This window comes from Thalassophryne amazonica, chromosome 9 (genome assembly GCF_902500255.1).
Source record: "Thalassophryne amazonica chromosome 9, fThaAma1.1, whole genome shotgun sequence".
Taxonomy (NCBI): domain Eukaryota; kingdom Metazoa; phylum Chordata; class Actinopteri; order Batrachoidiformes; family Batrachoididae; genus Thalassophryne; species Thalassophryne amazonica.
The window spans coordinates 42,056,427-42,081,336 of record NC_047111.1 but is presented as its reverse complement, the minus strand read 5'-3'; the positions used below and the strand labels follow the sequence as shown (position 1 = coordinate 42,081,336).

Below are 24,910 nucleotides of genomic sequence, written 5' to 3'. Positions count from 1 at the left end.
ATTTTCTGCCTGCTGATGTGATCCAGCCGTCAATTGCACAGGTGCGCCATTAGTTAAAAAAAGGAGCTGTCCCCGTTCTTGTCGAGTGGAACAATTACTCCATTCCTGCTCCTCATCCCGGTGTTTGGGAATGAAGAGAGCGACCAAACCCTTTGGCTGATCACTTGGAGGAACCAGTGATGGAGGTAACTTTGCCTGACCACGACGACGACTCTTCTGTGGAGCCAGCTGTGGTGGATGTGGTGTTTGACGAGACCGCACCAGTAGTTCTGGTGCCATCAGACGTAGAAAGCTGAACTAATGCGTGCATATAGTCAACAGTGTGGAATCATCATTTTCCAGAAAAGGAGAAAACTACCAAGAGATAAACAGATGTTACAAAGCACCTGCTCTGTTATGTGCATAGCTTCATGTCAATCTTTCAGATTTTCAAGGTTGCAGAAAGTGGTGATGGAGTGAGCCTCATCAATATGAGAAGTTGAAGGATCACACTTCCTCTCTGCGTGGGAATTTCACAGTGAGGCGAGAACGCACTTGTCACAGCTAATATTGTGCTGCACTTGAGTGCAACTGAGAAAGTGGTAGTTGAGGAACATTTACTCACCACATTGTTCTGTGTGTTTGCAAAGTGCTGATGCCACCTTAAAATTATTCTGCCGCAGGAATGCTGACTTGAAACATCTACTGAGATGAATACAGTGATGAATGCTTGACAGAAATTGCCATTTGTTCATGCATTGGGGGGTGGACCTGTATTTTCTTTGGGAATGCTTATGTGGTGTGTTTGATCATTGACAAACACACCACATTGTTAACAGGGACCATGTCTATGTGTGATTGCTGAAAAGACAGTGTGTGTGTGTGTGTGTGTGTGTGTGTGTGTGTGTGTGTGTGTGTGTGTGTGTGTCACACTGACCGTACACGGCACGATGATACAATAAGAATGTGTGTTAAGCTAGAATAGTACAGAAACACACCGTATTACAGTGTGTATGCAGTATCGCCGTTATGTACGTGTATGCTGGTTCTGCAGCGTCACTGCCGGTGTAGGTTTCTCAGGTTATGTCATAATTCTAATCCAGTTATATTTTTTCCGTAAATCTGATTGGTTAATCCTGTGAGATTTCAGACCATAAAATATCATGTGGACAGTGGCAAAATATTAAAACCGTTTCACATTTGATGTGTTACTCCGCCGCCTGACCACGTTGCTGCGCAGGTGTCAACAATGATGCTGTCACTTGAGACCGACAGAAACTAGTGCAGCCACGACGATCCTGAAATGCGTGGATTTAATGGATTTAACTGGCTTGATTGATTGGGTTTACCTCAATACAGCTGACGAGATGGAGAAATCTGCGGGTCTGCTCACAGAATTTCCAGTTTGGCATGAAGACACTGTCGCGACCGTAAGCTTTGACGAGCTGACCACTTTCTTTGACAACGATTCGCAGACCGAATTACTTATAGAAAAATAAACCATGCAAATGATGGAATTGGATTAGAATGGGAAGAACCCTGTTGATCTGATGATTTGAGGATGCTCATGCTGGATTACGGTAGCAAATATCAGTTTTAAAATGGTAAAACTCCATTTGCGATCATAAAATCCAGCATGAATGTCTGCAAATTATCAGACACAACAGGGTTATTCCCTAATTATATATACTGTGTGGTGTCATGTGTTTCTGCAAGCAGAGCGGGACATACAGGTGCATCGAGACACATGCGCTCAGGTTGTCAACACAGACACACACACTTCATGACACAGGCAGAGTGACACACTTGCTGCACCTCCAGTGCTGCAGTTTCACTGGACTTGCATAGTGAATATGTGTGAGGTGGAGATGTTTGCGCTGTTAAATCCACATATGACAACAGGCGGAACTAAGGATGGGGAGGGAGAAATAAAAGATGCATTGATTAGGGTTGTCAAAAAGTCGTTGCTCAGATACTAATTGATACTAAAACTATTGTCAAATTAGATACTCATTTGCAACAGTATTCAGTTGGGAAATCATTTGAGTTATTGTTGTATTTTCTTTTGTTTTTTCGATTTGTTTTGTTAGTAAGAGATTCTTATGTTGGTATTTTATGTGCATGCTAAATAAAACTTATTCATTCATTCATTTATTCATTCAAGTCAACTTTGTCAATTCCGCAACGCATACACAGACAATATTGAGAATTGAAATTTTGTTCCTCAGTCTCTCAGACAATACAGCATTAAAAAAACACAACAGCAAAATGTAAAATGATTATATAATACGGTAGACAGTAGAATGTGGTCAGTGAAGTACCTGGTGGTAACAGTATGTCTTGTGCAGATTGAGCAGTGATTCAACATTGATGAGCTTTTTCAAACTAATTTAAAGTGCATATGGTGCATAAGCAGTCTTTGGAGATATGTTCAGTGTTTGTGAGGTGGGTGTCAGGATTAAGATGTCAGTGACTGGGGGGGTGCAGGATTTAGAGTTTGTGTGTGAGGTGGAGGGCAGCAGGGGAAATGAGTGAAGAGTATAATATGTATAATATATATAATATATAAAAATATAAAATATTGAGCAAAGGGTGCAAGTAAGTATGTCCATGTGATTTCTTGGTTTTTTTATTTTTAATAAATTTGCAAAAAAAAGTTAATAAAACATTTTGTCATGTCATTATGGGGTGTTGTGCGTAGAATTTTCAGGGGAGGAAAAAAAACCCGAATTTACTCCATCTTGGAATAAGGCTGCAACATAAGATGTGGAAAAAGTGAAGCACTGTGAATACTTTCCGCATGGACTGTATATGTGTTTGTATCTATATTGTAATAGCCAAGTGGCCTGTGCGTGTGTATGGTTTTGATCACGCAAAAACCAGGGAGAGCTGCCATTTGCCATTTGGTATGCTTATGTATTTTGGGACAAAGATGAATGCTGCAAAAACAGAAAGTTGATAGGACAAATATTAGCAGTCTTTTCCACCAGCAATCGCTGCGTGGTTGTGTGAGAAGACTGACTGAAAAGTCAGTCTGTGCGGCTGTGGTTGAAGTTCTCCTACAGTGTTCCACACTGCAGACATGAGTGTTTGTAGGGGAGACTGGGATAGTTTGCCCATGGAACATTTTTAAATTTATAACTCTCTGAAACACTATTCCTTCATATTGAGGGCCAAATTTTGTGAAGTAAAGCCATAGTTTGTTTGTTTGTTTTATCTTTGTTACAGCATTACTTTAAAGCCAAAAGAAACAAGGCAACAGGCCAAAATATGGAAGGGTGTAGAAATGTACCTGTGTCAGTCAATGAACCAGGTACTGCTGGTGCCCTCTTTTGGCTGCCCTGGATCTGTTCAGTAATTCTGCCCTTCAGTATGTTTGTAAAATAAAAATACTATATCATTCTGGGATGGGAATTGGTCTGTACCATCAGTCTTATTAGCCATCATTAACTGCCAATACTTCATTAATTTGCTGTCAGATGTCAATATAATACTAGTATTATGTTGCATAACTAGACAGTTAGGTAACACCTCAAAACGGTTTTAATAATACTGACTCAAATCAATATTGGATCGACTTGAATTGAATCGGAATAATCGATTCTGAATCTTAAGAATTGGAATCAAATTAATTCTTGAAATTTGAATCGATACCCAGCTCTATAGGATAGGTGCTCTCCACCATCAGGGCTTTTAGACCTTTGGTTTATGCCATATTTTGTCTGTGAACATTGACTTGATTTCCATCCCACAGTGTCTGAGACATGGAGCAGCACTTCTATCCATTTCTTGGATAGTCACACGACTGAAAAGCCACTGAAAGCCGTCTGAATTTTCCGGTGGTGGAAGAGCTGGGCATGTCCCAGCATGTCCTGTGAGGCTTCAACACGAAGGCACTTTTGCTGCGCCATCAGCTTTGTGCTGATGAATTTCGCTGCAACTCTTTTCATGGCAAAATCTTCTGTCACAGTGGAATGTGCCGAAAAAGTGCTGATTTCCACCTCTTCCGCAATTTCTCGGATAGTCACACGACGGTCCCACATCATCACAGCGTTCACTTTGGAAATGATCTGGTCATTTCAGCATGTTGATGGCTGACTGGAGCACGGCGTGCTCTCCACCATTGTGCAGACGTCTTTAAACCGGTTATACCGCTCCTTAATCTGTGTGATGCCCATAGCATCATCACCGAAAGCCGTCTGAATAATCCGAATGGTTTCCACCTGGCTGTCGCCCAGTTTCTGGCAAAATTTGATGCAGTCGCGCTGCTCCAGTCGTTCCGCCATTTTCCTTGCAAAGAAAAAACGATGAGAGACTACACCCATCCTCACACAAAGGCTGCTTACAAGCAAATGAGGCAAGGCATGAAAAAATCACGCATGCGTACGAAGGTTGGATCATGCAAGCACACGTGATTCAAATCCATCAGGTTTTTGAAAAAAATAAAAAGGTCAGATACTTTTCTAACAGACCTCGTATAACATTGAACATGGACAAACTGATGAGAGCTGACATTCGCCACTTGGTATGCTTATGTATTTTAAGTCGAGGATGAATGCTGCCAACGGAACATTGGTAAGACTAATATTTTTGAAGAAACTACACATATTGGCTAACAACACTGAACAATGGACGTTGATAATTACATTCTGGACTCACTAGCATTGTTGTATATAGTATGTGTAGACAAGTCAAAAGATGGATTCATGGACATTTCTAAATCGCTGAATATGTCCTTGACCTTACATGGATTTAACAGGGGCCCTTTCATGTAAAAACGTGGGATTCATTCCACTTTGTAGTCCAGGTAATGGCAATAATGTGCTGAGAGTTTGCTCGCCAGTTAACGGTGGTACAGAAGAAAAATAAGTTAGTTTGCAGTACTGTCTTCACAGCTGCGAGAAACTGATGAGTTGAGTCATGGATGTGGGGTGAAAAAGGGATACAGGTAAACAAATATGCTTGACATTCTTGTAATCACTTCTATCAGCTAGTAGTTCTAATTATCCAGTAGCACGTAGAAAGGTATCTGCAGTCGCAGCATTACCAGAACTGTGGTAGACCTTGGTATGGGCTTGGAAGTCACTGGGTACAGTGCATCCTGGTCATTATAGGATCTTCAGGCATGTGCACTAATAAGTAAAATAGATCTTTCTATTTTCTCTGGTCATAGTCATGTCAACTGATCACAATGTATTAGTATTAAAAAATTATTGCACTTTTCATTTAAATTTTTACAGATTTTCAAATGTCAGTTCCCACTGGTGATATGACTTCAGAAAACATGTTTATTTACTCAGCAGTAGTAATAATATTAATAATAATGATAATAATAATAATAAAAAGACTGATTATATTAAATATCCACATGATGTTTTACACTTGGGTAGTCACATTTAAAACCCAACGCCAAAATTGGCTAAACTGGCTGCTTTTGGCTTCTTACTCTGGTCAACACTGTCAGAAAAGTGGCAACATTGCAGCTAAAACTCCAGAACAAAATCATTTGTTGTCATTGTGGCAGTTAGTTGATGGCGAGGAAGATAATCTCTCTGATGGGATGGTGGACCGGAGAAAATCTACATCCAGGGTCCATCGAGAGACGCCTGTGTGCCTATGTCAGTGCATGCCGACAAATACACGGCTCTTGACAGATCCTTAGCCTGGCCTGATGGCTGGGAAATCCCAGACGATTGAAGTCTGAGGACCTGCTGCAGCCTTCATCCTGCCTTCACAGCTGTTGGCTTACAAGCCGTCACCTCCTCCACTTGATCCGCAGTTGAAGACTTCATGTTTCACCAGAGGTGCGTTAGCTGTCCCGTGTTCAGGGTTCCTGCTGATGCTGCCATGGTGGTGACTGTTGCGGCCATGGGGCACGCATAAAGTCCCTGCTGTATTTCACCCCTACAGCAACCTTTTGCTTGATCTTGATGCTTTTTTTGTGGCGTGATATTCTCAACAGCAGCCCTATCCAGGTGAAAATAGGGATGTTACTTTAGAGGCTATAAAGTCTACACCAGTACTTGAACCAGATAGAGAAAACAAACAGCGGGCAACAGGCTCAATGGTGTTGATGGGGAAAAGTGTTCACAGATTCTGACAAGATGTTCTGACCTTGTTCGTCATAATTCTTTTCCTGATATTGAAGTTTTGCCTCCATGTGAGGTTTGGTCTGCAGCCTACTTGACAGCAGTTGTTTCTTTAAAATGTGTTCACTGAGCTGATCACGTTGATTACATATTTATTCTTGCCCTGCAGCTCTAAATTAAACTCATTAAGCAGGTCAGTGAGATCTGTCAGGGGCACTAAATCCAGAAGCCACTGGTATCCCCCAGGCTGTGTATATGCTTCATGTTTTCAAAGTAGAAAATATCACATCCACCGTATCAGTCCGCTCATTGACCTGCAGAGAAAATGCGTGCATTGATGTCCTCCTTCAGTTGCTTGTTGACATTCTCAGCCATTTCCTCACATTGCGGGGTAATTGGATTGAAAGAGATTTGCACTTCCTTAATAGAAGCTATACTACATTATGTATTTTTTCCTTGGTAAGGCCATGCTTGCATCGCAAATAAGACATATATATATATATATATATATATATATATATATATATATATATATATATATATATATATATATATATCTTCCTTTCTTGGTGGGAGGGGGCCTCTGCCATATTTGTGTTTTTCTGATTTAGCTGGCTATCTAGGCAGCTGTGTACAGAGCAGCTGAGTAGGTCCTGGTTGGTACTTGGGTGGGAGACCTCTTAAAACACCAGGGGCTGTGTGTTGTTCCAGGTAAAACTGGTGTTTGGTCAGGAAGGGCATATGGCGTAAATCTCATGCCAAATCCAGTGTGGATCTGCACTAGCTCTGCTGTGGTGACCCTAAGCGAGGTTAGTTGGGGGTAGTCTTGTACAGCTCCTCAGCATGCCTAACAGCTACCTGGTGACCTACTGTACCTAGCATGCAGGTTAGAGATGGGAATTGAGAACTAGCTCTAGTTGAGACCTGGTTCTAAATTCATCGGTCCATTGGAACCATCTTCCTCATTACAAATGCTCCTGTGTCATGACATCAGATGTTCATCATGATGTCACACAGCAGCAAGGAAACCTTGTCGGTATGGACTATGGGGAATGGACTTCTTTGACGCACCCTCAGACCAAAGACTTTACATATACACCATATTTTCAGGAGTGCAAGTCACAGCTATCACAAAACACCTCTTGAAGAGGGGAAAAAAGCATATCCAGGTCACACCTTTTTTCTGCATTATCAGCTCTTTAATTTGTGATTTTTGTACATTGTTGTAGTGTAGTTTTTCTTTTTTGGCGTTTACACTTTTATTACTGGAGTTTATTTTGTTGAGCACTTTGGTTCCCCAGAAGGCCTAAATAAATATGGGAATTATTACTGTTAATAACAAAAGTGTGTTTTTCAGGTATACAAGTTTCACTGGAATATAAGTATGGTGCACTTCCATTGAGATTTTTGTGCTGTGACCTAGGGGTGTCGGAAAAAATCGATTCACGTCCGAATCGCGATTCTTATTTATTACGATTCTGAATCGATCCAAAATGTCCAAGAATCGATTTTTTTAAAGCATTTTTTAAACATAATCTTGCTTACTTGCTGCGTGTACTGTCTGTCAGGCAACAGCTTCCGTACTACAGCGTCCCCACGGGGGGGTGGTCCGGCATGCTTCAAACACTCGTGCGCTGCAGAGTTCAGTGGCTGTAGCTTAGCATGGCGGACGAAGAGCTAATTCAGCCAGCACCATCTTTGCTGAAGGCAAATGTTTGGTCGCATTTTGGATTTTATTATTTGCTGCGTAAGAAGGAGCTTGACTTATGCAGTGTGCAAAATCTGCAAAATGAAAGTCATGTACTTCGGAAACACTTCAAATCCGCAAGCCCACATGCTACGCCATCACCTGGAGCTAAAAGAGGTGAGCAGCGATCTCTGCCGACTACTGACCAGCGCTTCGCTAAACTGCCAGCCAACTCCGAACGAGCAAAGCAGATAAGTAAATTTACATCTAGAATCACTTGATCACCCTTGTAAAGCTGCATTTTCTTAAAGATAAACATTTTTAAGTAATATTACTATTTCTCAGAGCTCTTTGAATCGAAAATCGATTCTGAATCGAATCGTCACCCCAAGAGTCGGAATCAAATTGAATCGTGAGTTGTTGTACGATTCACATCCCTACTGAGAACAATTTTGTGCTTAGTAATAAACATATACACACTAGTGTAATGGATGTGAATGTGTATATACACACACACACATAGTGCAGCAGGTAACAGTATATTTACAGAGGAATCTTTCAAATGGTGAAATAAACACCAAATTCAGCACAAATGCCACTTAAATTTTAATAGGCAGCCAGGTAGGGGTCAATTGAAGAATTACATAGGGGTTCAAAATTAGAAATTGCTCCAGTCATATTGAAAACTATACCACATTTCTCTGATCGTAAATATTCCAAAAAAGATATAGTTATGATTATCTATGACTGAATGCTATGGGGTAAAAACTTCAAGAATGGTGACAAAGGTCAGTTTCACTTTGCACAGGAGTCAAAAGTTAAAGTTGCTCCAGTTTTGGTAAAAAGTGATGCAAATTATTGGTTGAACTTATAGGATTAATAAATAGAATAGTTTTGACTGTGTTGAATGTTTGGTCTCCAAAGTAAAGGTCAGACAAGGTCAATGTCCATTGGATTCCATGACATGTAACATAACTAAGCATGACACATGGTTAGGGATGGGTAAGATTGATAAGATTTTATCAATATTGATGGCACTATCTATTCTGCTTATCGATCCGATTCCTTTATCAATACCTCTTGTGAATTTTCTGTGTACTAAAAGTAGGATTTACAGGTTTTTTTTATGTCAAAAACATTTTATCGAGTCTTAAAGTAAATAAATGTGAAATTGGTCACTGGATCCTTGATCTCTGTACTTAAATAAACTCTACATGGTGGATCCTTGATCTCTGCGCATAAATAGAAATAAGCAAAATCTGTAGTTTTTGCCAAAAAGAGTTTCCTTTCAGACATTAATGGCATAAATGTCACTCCATACTTCTGAGCTGAGCTCAACTGGCTGTGCTGCACATCAGCATCAGTGTAATTCATAAAGAACGCAGGACATCTCATTTTGGGATGAAATGAAAAAAAAATGTTTTGGTCGATTGTAGTTTGTTTGTATTACAACATTTGGAAAGAGGTGTCATTTGATTTAAAATGGTGATTTGCTTTGAAGTTATTAATTCCGGCTGAACTCCAACTTGACTGGGCAGAGAGCTGCGCAGCATTTGGAGCTGTGCGAACGGAACGAAGGACAATTATCGTTTCTTGCCTGCAGCAAGACAGCAGTCCCATTTAGTGACTTTAATCCACAGAAAAGTGATTCACGATTGACATTTTTAAATGGCTTTGAGAGGGGTTAAGAAGTGGATTTTCTGCTTCTGAAAAGCAGCGAAGCAGAGAGCCAACAAAGCAGCAGGTCAGAGCACTGCTTCATTGGTTCAAGCTTCAAAGTGGAGCTGTTACAGAAGCGGTTGATTACAGAGCCGCTGCAGGGTCTGCAATCAACATAGAGAAATGATCATTTTCCCAATAAACACCCTCAAAAACAACGGCCGCTCTGAAGGGCCGATAAGGTCATTAAGCAAAAAAATTATTGATGTCGGTGGCTTGAATCATTTCTTAACTATTCTCGAAAAGAACCGATTCTCGATACCCATCCCTACACGTGGTGCAAACTATTTAAAAAAAAAAAAAAAACCCTAAACATTGTTGCATTTGTTAAAGTAGACTAACAGCTGTGACTGCAACAGTTACTGCCAACAAAACAAATGTTCATCATGCACTCGCACAAATTTGAACAGAGGAAAATTTTAACTTGCACCCACTCAAAAAAAAAAAAAAAAAAAAAAAAGGTCACTTATGCAACAGTGTTGGTCACATCCTGGAGCCCCGTCACATTGAATTACTTTCTGCTGATTTTGAAGCTATGGTGGGGTACCGGAGTTTCATCAAAGATTGGGAAACACTGATGCTTCATTGGGTTGATATTTGTTTTTATTGTAAATTGCTTCCACATGCCGTATGTGTCAATATTGGTACAAAAAATTACATTAACATCTACATGATGATTTTTGAAACGTCGCCCACTGCGTTTTCCAGCCATATGTTTCTGTCCAACCACAGTTCAGTTAGCCCAGATCATCCATACCATCACCTGTGTGATGATCAGGACTCATACAGGACTCATACTTGCCACTTCAAACACTGTCGGTTACCACAAAGTGACATTTCCTGACACGTTTTCTTTTGGGTGGTCACAGAAAAATATTTCACTGAGCCACATGAAATATTTAATGACGGGGGAAAAATCCCCGCTGGTAGCCAGCTGTCATTTAAATGGATCGCCCGAGAGATTAATAGGTGAGGGGAAACTCACAGATGGATCCAGACTTGAAGTCAGACATAGCTGGAGGACGTCAATGATGTACTCATCTGTCCTACTCAAAGGCAAGAAAATGAGGATGAGCGAGGCAGATGGGAAGCTGTTGAGAGGGGCGACTGAGGGAGAGGCAGAGGAAGTCAATAATGTACTTGACCTTACACCTCTGACTCACTGCGACCCTGTTATTGTAAGGGGTTGGGGGTACATGTGAAGTTGTGGGCTATGACGAAAGTGGGAGCAAGATGGTAGGACAGTAGAATGAAAATATTTGGCTGTGGCGGAAAAGTGCGGTGTTTTTCTGTCAACATATTGTGTGTTCAGGGCAGGCGAGGGGTCCGCAGATACAGGAAGGCCCCATATAAGCGGGAATAGCCCAGAATAGCCGCAACCCACCTCCTCCTCTCAGGGCTTTCCTGGCAGGTAGTGCGCTAAAACTGCTTTTTGACTTCTTGACTCTATCTGCCGCTGTGTCCTTTGCCTCATTTTGTTTTTCCTTCTCAGACTCTCTTGACCTTCTCTTTTCCTCTCTCTGACACTGTATGTAACTTTCCTTCATTTGGCGCTCCAGCTACTAGAAATGGGTTTTTGACACAAATACCCAGTGAGTACGACACTGCGGCTTTCATGTTTCACCCTGAAAGAGCAGATCAACTCTCACTTAACTGAAACTTGACCTCATCTTTTCACCTTGATCTCTTGTTACCAGGATTTTTTCTATTTAATGATGCTGTACAGGGCACTTCCTGGAAATTCAGTTTGGTCCTATTCCGTGACCCGGAGCCATGACCCGAACCCTAAGCAGCTGAAAATGAATGCGCTGCAAAAACTGTCCCTCTCAAAATAATCCAAAATCTAGCCAAATTGTATTGTATTAAGCAAAAAAAAAAAAAAGGCAATGGGGGAAAAAGAATTTACTTGGTTAGAATTCTAAAAACTAGCAAAATGTTGAGGCACTGAATAATCAAAATGTGCCTTAAAACTAGACAGAATTCTTATTTTAAGATTAGCCTCTGTCTTAAAATAAGGAAAACAATCTTGTTCCTTTGCTTGGATGATTGAAAATCCATTGCCTTTCCTTGTTACTGGTTAAATACAGGTTGATATTAGCTGGAAAAACCTATAATGAAAAAGTGAGATCATTTTTTTCCAAAATAAGATTTTTTCTCATGTAAAAAAAATGCTTAACAGGGTTTTTTTCAATTTAGACAAAAATTAAGCCAAATTTTCTTTAAACAAGTCTTTTTTTTTTTACCTAAGATTTTGTACATAACAGATATTTATCATGGATTAATTTATTTTCTATACCTGCTTATTCCAGTTAAGGGTTACAGGGGAGCGAGCGCCTATTTCAGCAGTCAAAGGGCAAGAGGCGGGTACACTCTAGACGAGATGCCAGTCTATTGCAGGGAGAGACAAACACATTAACGCTGTCATGCACACTTATGGTTCAACAGGTTTCCTGCCTGTTGGTTAATGAGAAATGATACTAGTGACCACAGTACTGACATTGGATTAAAAAAAGAAACCGTGCACAAGGATTCCTGCTGTATGTGAAGAAGTAGAACAACTGTATCATTGTGAAGTTTTCAGCAACTCTGTAGAGCTAATGTGCATTAACAGTGATCGAGTCAGTTTATTGTGGCAGCCTGCCTGCTGGAAGCTCTGACAGATTGGTGCCATCAGTGCGTTATTCCATTAACACTTGTGTTTTCATGTAAAATGTTTTCTCACTCTTCATTACTCTTTCTGTCCTGCTCCCCCATCCCCCTTGACAGATGGAGAGCGAGAATAAAAGGAGAAAATACTCCACAAGCAGCAACGACTCCGACACCACTGACAGTAAGTTGACGAGAGAGATTTTGAGATGGAGGATGTGGTGAGATGTATGTGTGTTTGAGGGAGCAAGACCCCAGCCCCACCACCACCAGCCAAAAAAATAAAAGGTTTCTGTGTTGCCTGGTCTTTGCCAGTTCAGGATTTCTCATATTCACTGCCCATGTAGACAGTCCATGTAGACCAGGGCTCTTCAACTCCAGTCCTTGAGGACTGGTGTCCTGCAACTTTTAGATGTGTCTATGCTTCATCACACCTGAGTCAATTAATGAGCTCATTAGCAACATGCTGGAGAACCTGACTGCATACTGAGGCAGTAATTCAGCCATTTGATTCAGGTGTGTTGGACCAGGAATACATCTAAAAGTTGCGATGTGGCAGACCAAACGGTCCGCCCCTAACAATTGGCCCGCCCTGCCTTCACTGCGCATGTATCATTTTAGACCTCAGCCGCTCATCTGAGACAGAGTCTCTCCACCCAAAGTGATCAAATAGATTGAGATTATTAATCATCAGATGATAAAGGTAAAACCTTTTAGATCATTCTAGTCAGTTTTAAGCAGAAACAAGGCCGTTTTAGGCCGTGTATATATATATATATATATATATATATATATATATATATATATAATCAAATCAGAATTGAATTTATTGCCAAGTAAGTTCTCACATACAAGGAATTTGATCTGGTGTCACTGGTACATAAACAGCAATAAAATCAAATCAATTTTATTTATATAGCGCCAAATCACAACAAACAGTTGCCCCAAGGCGCTCTATATTGTAAGGCAACAGCTATACAGTAATTACAGAAAAACCCCAACGGTCAAAACTACCCCCTGTGAGCAAGCACTTGGCGACAGTGGGAAGGAAAAACTCCCTTTTAACAGGAAGAAACCTCCAGCAGAACCAGGCTCAGGGAGGGGTAGTCTTCTGCTGGGACTGGTTGGGGCTGAGGGAGAGAACCAGGAAAAAGACATGCTGTGGAAGAGAGCAGAGATCAATCACTAATGATTAAATGCAGAGTGGTGCATACAGAGCAAAAAGAGGTGAATAAAAGAAACACTGGGTGCATCATGGGAACCCCCCAGCAGTCTAAGTCTATAGCAGCATAACTAAGGGATGGTCAGGGTCACCTGATCCAGCCCTAACTATAAGCTTTAGCAAAAAGGAAAGTTTTAAGCTTAATCTTAAAAGTAGAGAGGGTGTCTGTCTCCCTAATCCGAATTGGGAGCTGGTTCCACAGGAGAGGAGCCTGAAAGCTGAAGGCTCTGCCTCCCATTCTACTCTTAAAAACCCTTGGAACTACAAGTAAGCCTGCAGTCTGAGAGCGAAGTGCTCTATTGGGGTGATATGGTACTATGAGGTCCCTAAGATGAGATGGGACCTGATTATTCAAAACCTTATAAGTAAGAAGAAGAATTTTAAATATGCTCTCTCCTTCTAGTCCCTGTCAGTACTCTAGCTGCAGCATTTTGAATGAACTGAAGGCTTTTCAGGGAACTTTTAGGACAACCTGATAATAATGAATTACAGTAGTCCAGCCTAGAAGAAATAAATGCATGAATTAGCTTTTCAGCATCACTCTGAGACAAGACCTTTCTGAATGAATGAATGAATGAATGAATGAAATTTATTTCAGCATCAACACAGTACAGACACAACATATCAAAACAAAAACCAAAACCAAAATTTGCACTGTGTGTCTGAAAAGGGGTGGGAAGAAGCAAAGCTTATGTTACCCACCCCTATACCAAAAATCCAGTCCAACACATTTTACACTTATACTCCAAAAAAAAAAAAAAAAAAAAATAGGACTCATAAATACATATCCATTTTTGCTCACACTCCTATATATATATACATACATTCCCCACAGATACATACCATACATTAACAAATTTATACATCATATTTATACATTAAATTCAATTTCCTTTTCCAATATATCCAGAAATTAATAGGTTTTTATAACGTTTCTTAAAACAAACTAAAGAACTACATAATCTAATTTCAACAGGACATTTATTCCAAATCTTCACCCCCTTAACTGAAACACAAAAACCCTTTATATTAGTGCGTACGGGAGGCCTCTTAAATACAGCACATCCTCGTAAACTATATCCAGAATCCCTTATCTTGAACAGGTTCTGGACATAAAGTGGTAAGGCTCGATTATTTGCTTTGTACAAAGTTTGTATTGTGATATAATCCACTAAATCTCTAATTTCAATAAATTTAAAATAATAAACAAAGAATGCGTTGACTCAAGATAATGTTTGTTACAAATAATTCTAATGGCATGTTTTTGTTAGAGAAATACTTGATTGGTATTTGATTTATAAGTGTTACCCCAAGACTCCACACAATATGTCATATATGATACTACTAAAGAATGATATAAAGTGAGTAATCCTTCCTGTAACAGTGTGTCCTTGACCCTGTACATGATGGCGATAGATTTTGACATTTTCAATTTTATATAATTTATATGCGGTTTCCAGCTGAGTTTATTATCAATTATAACACCAAGGAATTTATTCTCAGTCACTGTCTCTATTTCCATATTGTTAATGGTTACATTTTTACATTTAGGTACAAATTTATTTCCAAATATAATACATTTAGTTTTTCCAAGGTGAAGTGACAATTTATTAGCGTTAAACCAAGCCTTGAATTTATCCAATTCATTTTCCACAGTATCCAAAAGCTGTTCAAGATTATCACCACTACAAAACACAGTTGTGTCATCTGCAAAAAGGACACACCTCAGTACTCTTGACACCCAACTTATATCATTTATATATAGTATAAATAACAGGGGTCCTAACACCGAACCCTGGGGCACCCCACACGTAATTTCCCGAAGTCCAGAATCAATGTTATTATAATGAACATACTGAAACCGACCATGTAAATAACTATTTATCCAATCATATGCTAATCCTCTAATTCCGTATTTCTGTAATTTGGTTAATAATATTTCATGGTTAACAGTATCAAATGCTTTCTGTAAATCAAAAAAAATACCTACTGTATATTGCTTATTATCTACTGCAGTCGCTATATTTTCGATAAAATCCATCAATGCATGTGATGTAGATCTAGATTTTCTAAATCCATACTGTTCTTCACAAAGTATCTCATGCTTTTGCAAGTAATTATTCAATCTTTTTACAAAAATTTTTTCTAGTATTTTCGAAAATTGTGGTAAAAGTGAAATAGGTCTGTAATTGGAAAAAGTGTGTTTGTCCCCGGTTTTAAACGTAGGTATTACTTTTGCTATCTTCATCTGAGAAGGAAATTTACCAGAACTTAATGATATATTACAAATATAGCTGAAAGGTTTCGCTATACAATCAATAATGTTTTTCAGAAAAGCCATATCAAAATTATTAAAATCCTTTGTTTTCTTACTTTTGGAATTATGCACCAGATCAATTATCTCTTCTTCATTGGTTGCACCAACAAACATTGACACAGATTTAATAAATGTTATCTTATTTTCAAAAAAAAATTGTGCTCGTTGAGTCGATATTACTAGCTAGTTTTTTCCCCACATTGACAAAAAATTCGTTAAAATGGTCAGCAATAGACTCATTGTCTTCAATCACAATATTATTCAAGAGAAAAAAAGAAGGATAATCTCTAACATTTTTACTCTTTTTTATTATTTTATTTAAAATGTTCCATGTATTTTTTATATTATTCTTGTTTTTAACGAGTAGCTCGCTATAGTATTTTTTCTTACTAAATCTCATAATATAAATTAGTTTATTCTTATAAATTTTATATTTACTTTCAGCTTCCTTTGTTCTTAATTTTATAAATTGTTTATACAATAAATTCTTCTTTTTACATGCTCTCTGAAGTCCCTTAGTTATCCATGGTTTATTGCCGTATCGATTAGTGTATATTTTGTCAACAAGAGGACAATGTTTATCATATAACTTAGAAATAGAGGAAATGAAACCATCATAGGATACATCAACATCATCAACATAAACTTCATTCCAATTCTGACGTAGTAAATCCTCCCTTAAATTGTCAATGGCTATTGGTGTTACTTTTCTACTCAACCTATTAAAATCCTTTCGAAACACTCGACCATGTAATGCAAAAACAGTGAATACTGGCAGGTGATCCGTAATATCACTTCTAATTTTAGAGATATTGCGCAAATGCAAAAAAGCAGGCCTACATATTTGCTTAATATGCGCATTGAATGACATATCCTGATCAAAAATGACTCCAAGATTTCTCACAGTATTACTGGAGGTCAGGGTAATGCCATCCAGAGTAAGGATCTGGTTAGACATCATGTTTCTAAGATTTGTGGGGCCAAGTACAATAACTTCAGTTTTATCTGAATTTAAAAGCAGGAAATTAGAGGTCATCCATGTCTTTAAAAAAGAAAATACTTCTGTAGGAAGTAATAGGTGCATAAACAACAATAACAAGAAAAGGACAAAAATACTTCTGTAAGGGCCCTGTCCCACTGGGGAGAGGATTAATTGCGCATGGATTAAGTACACAAATTACAGGCATTCATTGTCGTCCCCAACAAAAATGGCCAAAAATGACAAATGTCCCAGTATGAATTACAGATATACGAGGTCTGTTAGAAAAGTATCGTACCTTTTTATTTTTTTCAAAAACTATATGGATTTGATTCATATGTTTTTACGTCAGCCAAGTTTGAACCTTCGTGCGCATGCGTGAGTTTTTCCACGCCTGTCGGTTGCATCATTTGCCTGTGAGCACTCCTTGTGGGAGTAGTGGTCCAGCCCCCTCGTCGGATTTTCATTGTCAGGAAATGGCGGAATGATTTGGGCTTTTTTTCCATCAGAATTTTTTCAGAAACTGTTAGAGACAGGCAGCTGGAAACCATTCGAAAAATGTATCTGGCTTTCGGTGGAAATTTTACGGGCTTCACAGATAATAAGGAGTGTTACTACAGCTTTAAGGACGGCCCACAATGGCGCACGGCGCGCCGCGCTCCGAGCCGCCATCGAGAGGCAGAAAACACCACACCATTTCTAAACTTATGGCTGTGTGGAGCCGGGACCGTTGTGTGCAATTTCTCTGGTTATCACAAGAGCTGGACATCAGCCATTTTCTGGCAGATTTCACTTTTAACAAGAGATTTTGTCATGGAAAGCCGCGCGGAGGCTTCGCGCGTCACGACCGATTCACTGATGGAGCGAGACAAAGAACACATCCGTTTTGGAGTGTTAGAGGACAAGTTGGGACATGCCTATCTCGGCTTTCAGTGCTTACCAGTCGAGTGAGTATAAGAGAAATTGTGGAGAGCTGGGCTTGTCCTCTGGCACCCCGAAACGGAGGTGTTCCTTTGTCTCTCTTCATCAGCGAATCGGTTGTGATGCGCGAAGCCTCCACGCTGCTTTCCATGACAAAATCTCTTGTTAAAAGTGAAATCTGCCGGAAAATTGCTGATGTCCAGCTCTTGTGATAACCAGATAAATTGCACACGACGGTCCCGGCTCCACACAGCCATCTGTTTAGAAATGATGTGGTGTTTTCTGCCTCTTGATGGCGCCTCGGAGCGCAGCGCGCCGTGCGCCATTGTGGGCCGTCCTTAAAGCTGTAGTAACAGTCCTTATTCTCTGAAGCCTGTAAAATTTTCACCGAAAGCCAGATAAATTTTTCGAATGGTTTCCAGCTGCCTGTCTCTAACAGTTTCTGAAAAAATTCTGATGGAAAAAAAGCCCATATCATTCCGCCATTTCCTCGCAATGAAACGACGACGAGAGGGGTGGACCAGTGCTCACTCAAAGCCTGCCTACAGGCGAATGACGCAACCGGCAGGCGTGGAAAAACTCACGCATGCGCACGAAGGTTCAAGCTTGGCTGACGTAAAAACATATGAATCAAATCCATATTTTTTTTGAAAAAAAATAAAAAGGTACGATACTTTTCTAACAGACCTCGTATTAATAATATATAGCGAATATATGATGAACAATCACGGTTGTATAACGCATGTAGTGAGGAAACGGATCCGACGCATTGTGATTATCACAGCAGTATTATGGGTGCATTATGAATGCATTGCGCACGTGTTGTGCATGCACGGCATCTGCATTGTGGTCATAAAAGAAGTGCACTCGCTCCTTTCGGCATCACTATTCACACCAACAATACAGTCTCTGGAGCATTTGCTGGACTTGGACAAGTTGATTGGAGTAAACAAGCAGTGAACACGGCGAGTGGTGACGTCAGCGGATCGCACCAGAGCACAGCTCGGCTCAACGATTATAACAAGAAGTTAAATCTGTTATAAACAGGAATAAATATTGTAACAGCTGCAGACAAGAAGGAAAAAAACATGCAACTGTTTTATCAAGCCTTGACAATGTAAACAAGTCAAATAATTACTTTTTTAGACGGCTCAAAATGCTTTCTGCAGCTAGTCAGCCGTTTGCGCGTGCGTGCACAGCCCAGCTGCAGCTTCCTCTGTGATTCAGGAAGTGATTAGAGCCATTTTCAACAGCCAATTTGCAGAATAAAATGGTTAATCCGCCATGAAATAATTATTTTTATATATGCAGCATCCAGCGCAGAGCGCGTGGCAGCCGGTAGAACAAAGAATGGCGTCCAGCTGTGAACACAGCTCATCTGATTTGCATCCGCTGCAAATCAGATGCAAAGCCAATCTGTATGCAGTCGCTACAACTTTTAGTTCGTGATATGGACATGATGGACACGCAAAATATCCATTTTACACACTGTCCTAGTCCGCTGCCAAGCCGCAAATCCCTGTCAGTTGCAGATAGCAGATGACGGCGAATATACAGTGCATAGATTATGCATTGTGTATGTATTGAGTATGTATGGAGTACGTAAGGCGGATGCCAAAATTTTCTGCAGCTTAATAATCCTGGTAATGGAAAAACGTGCCTCTGCGGATAATTGCAGACGTCTGTGGGTGTCAGTCGACTCATACAAGCATGTTTCACGCATATTGCTGATGATAAGCGAATATGAGCCAATTTTGTGTGCAATCCATACGCAAATCCTCCTAAACACCAGTGGGACAGGGCCCTAAGAAGGAAAGGAGTCAGATAGACAAATGGGCAAAACTATATTCACTGTCAAATACATTTAGTGGAATGGGGCTGTGCAGGCATGCAGATGAACAGTTAGGGATGATCAGTCTGTACTTTGTGGGAGTGAGGGGGGGGAGGCAGGGTAAATGGGGGTCTCTGGCATTATTTATAAGTCTAGCTGTGGACGGAAAGAAGCTGTTTTTGTGTCTTCAGTTTTTAGTCCTACTGGACCTCAGCCACCTGCCACAGGGGAGGGTGACAAAAAGTTTGTGTCCTGGGTGAGAGGGATCGGTCTCTACCTTCCTTGCTCGCCTCAGGGCACTGGAGGTGTACAGGTCTCGGAGGGATGGCAGATTGCAGTCGATCACCTTCTCTGCTCCGTGGATGATACGCTGCAGTCTGCTTCTGTCCTTAGCAGTGGCAGCAGCGTACCAAACGGTGATGGAGGAGGAGATGATGGACTCGATTGCAGTGTAAAAGTTCACCATCGTTTTTGGCAGATTGAACTTCCTTAGCTGCTGCAGAAAGTACATCCTCTGTTGTGCACTCTTGGTGAGAGAGCTGAAATTCAGCTCCCATTTGAGATTCTGGGTGATGATGATCCCCAGGTAGCAGAAGGGTGATGGGGTTGGCGGGGACTTGGTTCTTCCTGAAGTCAACAACCATCTCCACTGTCTTGAGAGCATTGAGCTCCAGGTTGTTCTGTCTGCACCAGGACACCTGGTGATCGATTTCCTGTCTGTAGGCCGACTCGTCCCCATCAGAGATGAGTCCGATGAGGGTTGTATCGTCTGCGAACTTCAGGACCTTAACAGACTGGTGGCTAGAGGTGCAGCTGTTGGTGTACAGGGAGAAGAGTAGGGGGGAAAGACCGTGTGTGTGTGTGTGTGTGTGTGTGTGTGTGTGTATATATATAATATATATATATATATATACATACACATACACACATATATATATATATATATATATATTAGATATATTATATAATATATATATATATATATATATATATTATACACACATTGTGACTGTCCATAGACAAGTTGTGATTAATTGCACATTTTTTCCCATCTTCAATCTAAGCTGCTTCTTAAATATTTGTAATCATTATTTATTAAATAAGAAGTAAATTGACTGCATTTATAAGCCCAGAGACCCCTTTAACCCTGCCTATTTGACCTCTTACTTCTACCGAGTTATTTTTTTCCTTATCGTTTTTATTATTGTTGTTTATATACCAGTAATACCAGATTCCTTGTATGTGAGAACTTATTTGGCAATAAATTTGATTCTGATTCTGACCTATATAGCGCTTTTCCGTCTGCATCAGAAGCTCAAAGCACTTTACAATTATGCTTCACATTCACCCATTCACGCAGACACACTCACACACCAATTTCAGGGTGCTGCCATGCAAGGCGCTCACTACACACCAGGAGAAACTAGGGGATTAAGGACCTTGCCCAAGGTCCCTTACTGATTTTCCACTCTAGCTGGTTTTGCACCGAGGAGCCTCTGGTCTGAAGCCCAACGTTTAACCACTAGACCATCAAATATTAGCAAAGATTTTAGTTTTTTAGTTTTTTTCTCCCTGCCGCCTCCTGCAACCGCCCTTAGGACCCCTCTTTCCCCCACGACCTGTCCTTCCTACTCAAACCACAACCAGAAGCTGGCTCTTTCTGCCTCTTCTGCCAGGTCCCTAGATACCCTCTTCAGCCTTGTTCCAGGACACTCCAATCTTCCTGAGGAGGTGCTGGATGATGTTCCAATGAACCCTCTGCAGCCAACCTCCACAGGGTAGATAGTTGTGGACCATCCGGCTTCCCGGCACTCGGCTACCAGGTCGGTGTATTGTCTCTCTTCCTTTCACAGGCAGCCTCCATTCCTCCCTCCCAAGGGACAGTTAGCTCTGCCAGGATCGCTGTCTTGACATCAGAGGACCACAGGATGACGTCTGGCCTCAGGGAGGTGGTGGTAATCTCTGGGGGGAACTTGAGCTGCCAATCAAGATCCACCTTTAAGTTCCAGTTGCATCCAGGTGTTAACAATGATCTTTCCTTCTGGCTGATGGTCTGAGCTCCAGCCCCTTGTCTAACAAAGCTGATGAATGTCCGAGTCTTAGAAGGAGGGTCTTTGGCTGCTTCCATTCTCCGCGCTACAAGGACTTCTGCCAGCTTCCGCAGAACCAGATCGTGCCGCCACCTATAGCTACCCTGCGCCAGAGCTGTCTTGCAACTAGACAGGATATGTTATAGGCTTGGGTTTGGTGGCATTGCAGAGCTGGCAGCTTTCCTCTGAGCCGTACCACTGGCTCACATTGCTTGGGTTGGGGAGGGTGTCATACGTGGCCCGAATGAGGAAACTAAGCCTTGCTTGAGGCATCTTCCACAAGTCGGACCACTTGATGGTCCTGCTGACGACTGCTTCCCAAGTTGTCCATCGCCCTTGCTGTGGCTGGCTGAGCGCCTTGATCTTGTATTGCTCCTCCTCGTTCCTGACCACCTCCTCAATCACCAACTCTTTCCTCTCCTTTCTTGTAGCCTTGAACCAAAACTTGGGGGCTGTTCCCCACCCCAAGCCTGCTCTCCCAGGCTTTGGACTGGTTGATCAGCCAACAATGGAATCTTTCCTCCATCCACTGTGAAGGAGATGAGGTCATTCCTGGCTCCCTTCCGGATCGACAGACTGCGGGACTTTGATGGCTTGATCCTCATTCTCGCCCATCTGAGGAGTTCTTCGAACCTCCTTAAGAGTCTGACAGTACATGGCGCTGTTTGCAGTACGCTTGTTACGTCATCCATGTAACTCCGCAGAGCTGGTAACCGTTGTCCTGACCACGTTTTTATCCCTCGCCCCATCTGCCTACTGCCAATCAGAATCACCTCAAAGGCTGCCATGAAGATGATGGGAGAGATTGAGCAGCCCATTGCGATGCCTTTCTCAAGCTGTTGCCAGTTGGTGGTAGCGTCCTGTGTGGCATAGCAAACTTGCAAACTGTTGAAGTAGTTGGATACCAGCTTCTGGATGCAGGTTGGGATGTAGAAGAACTCCAAGGCAAAAGTGATGAGCTGGTGAGGGACCGAACCATAGGCATTTTCCAGATCCAGCCAGACAACATGCAGGTCTAACTTCTCATGCTTTCTGACTGAATCTGGTTCCAAATCATGGTTGAGTGCTCCACACAGCCTGGGAATCCTGGAATGCCTGCCTTTTGACAGCGGGTGTCAATGTAGTTGTTTTCTAGGAGATAGCTGGTCACTCTCTTCGCCACCACTGAAAAGAAAATCTTCCCTTCCACGTTCAGTAGGGCAATTCCTCTGAACTGGTTGATGTTACGGGAATCCTGTTCTTTTGGGATGAAGGTAGTTATTGCCCTGGTCCACTCAGATGGGATGGCTTGAGTCTTCCAGGCGGCTCTCATCAGCCTCCAAAGGAGCTTCAGTACCATCGGGCAGCTCTTGTATACCCTATATGGCACGGCATTCAGGCCTGGAGCTGACGCAGATCTTGCGTTGTCCACCACCTGCCTGATCTCGGCCCACCTTGGTGGTGTTGTGTCGAACTGAGATTCAGGCTCTGCAGGGCAGGGCACATATCCTGGTGACCCAAGAGGAATATTCCTCGCAGGATCGTTTAAACTGCTTTTCAGGTGTTCTTCAAGCTCCTGTGCTGTGACTTCCAGCCTCCCGTTCTTTTCTCTTGAGGACGCTACTGGCAAACTTGAAGGGTCCTGGAAGAACTTTGTCCTCTCTTTCTCCTTCCTGCTTCTCCGTCTTTGGATCTGCTCCGGCCTCCGCAAGGTTGCCAGCATCCCTCTGATTTGGACCCAGAGTGCTTTGAGTCCTTCCTTCTTGTTTTCTTCAACCTCCTCTCCTTCACGAGATTGTGTATCTCCTTCCTCCCGCTCCCCTGGCTCCCTGACCGTGTTCTTCCTCTGCGCCATTTCCCCAAACCTTGCCTTGCCCTCTTCATATATAATGTTGCCAAAGAGGTTCAGCTTGGTGGATACGTTGCCTTGCAGTGACTTCAGGCTGACATGCAGATCATGGTCGAGACTTCTCCATGCCTCTTTATCACTTCACTTTGGGCTGTCGAATAGGATTCTCCCTCCTTGTTCTTGTCGGGGGTTCGCTGCGGGGGGTGTCCTCATGATGCTCATTGTGGGGGGTAGGCTCCAGGTGTTGTTGGTGCTCCTGCTGCTGGGAAAGGTGCTCTTCTCCCCTCTGGCCATCTGCAATATCGGGAACAGCAGCACTGTGGTGCTCAACCGGGCTCTGTCTCCTGCTTGTCTGATCTGCTGGGGCAGTGCAAGATTGCATCTGGCTTGCTCCGCTGCATATAATGTCTTTAAAATGTCATAAAAATTGGACCTTTACTCAAACATGGGGGGTGGGGGCGCATTTCACACCCGTCTGTGGCACAGCACCTGTGCATAGTCTGTGTAACCAAGAGTAAGCTGATGAAAAACTTATAATTTTTGGCTTGGGATGAAGGTAATATCAGGTGCCCACCTTAAGAAACAGACTTGATGTGTCTTTGAAGCGATACATTTATTTATTTACTTATTACTTTCACTGTGCATCTCAGCCTGTTACAGCTCACACTGTTTAAAGAGCAGTTTGAACGAAGCTAACAATGTGGCGCACACTTAGTTTGAATTTGAATTTTGAATTTATTAGACACCCATGCAACAAAATTTCACTCATATACAACAACAAAACTCATAAACAAAGTAGTCAAAGAAAAAAGACAGTAAGGAAAAAAAAAACTAAACAAAACAACGTACACGGTGCCTAAAGGCGTAGACAGAAGCAAAGCTTATCAATGCCTACACCCCTCCATAAAGTAAAATCAAACCAGGCATATATGCTTGTTCATAAACGTTCATTTCTAAACAAAATCTGAACAGCAGCAGCTCATAATTACAATCAAAAGAAAACAAGTATTTCCCAAACAGCTCACAATACGAGCTGGTTACCACCTACATATGTATTTCAGTAGAAAAGGTTCAAGTATAACAACACCTTCATACAACACAAGTCAACCACTTTCATCTAATACATTTCTGGAGAATACCATTTCTTTGTATAAATATTTGAACCGGTTGATATCTGGACATCGCTTGAGTTTCTCAGGTAGATTATTCAATTTTTTTAGGACCACAAATGGAGACACAAAAGCATTTCCTGGTTGTCCTTGCGCCAGCAATTTTAAAATGATACAGACCCCTTAAATTATACATTCCTTCTCTTTGTGTAAAATATTCTTGAATTCTAAATGGTAATTGCTTATTTTTCCCTTTATACATCAATTGAACAGTCTTGAATGAAATCATATCATAAAGTCTTAATATATTCGATTTAATGAACAATGGATTGGTATGATCCTGATACCCTGCATTGTGAATTATTTTTAATGCCCTTTTATGAAGGATGAATAATGGTTGCACTGTAGTTTTATATTTATTGCACCAGACTTCAGGACAGTACGTCAAGTAAGGTGCATTCAGTGGGCAGTACAGCGTGTGTAGTGATTTGAC

General features: G+C 41.4%; 1 protein-coding gene across 2 annotated transcripts in view; it reads left to right on the top strand.

Annotated features, from left to right (window-relative positions):
* jade2 (jade family PHD finger 2) overlaps positions 1-24,910 on the top strand; it is a 647,761-nt gene that overhangs the window by 82,270 nt on the left and 540,581 nt on the right. For both annotated transcript variants that reach the window (XM_034177959.1, XM_034177958.1), the window contains exon 2: positions 12,241-12,304. In XM_034177959.1, coding sequence (XP_034033850.1) covers positions 12,241-12,304 — 64 coding nt within the window. The remainder of the gene's footprint in view (positions 1-12,240; positions 12,305-24,910) is intronic.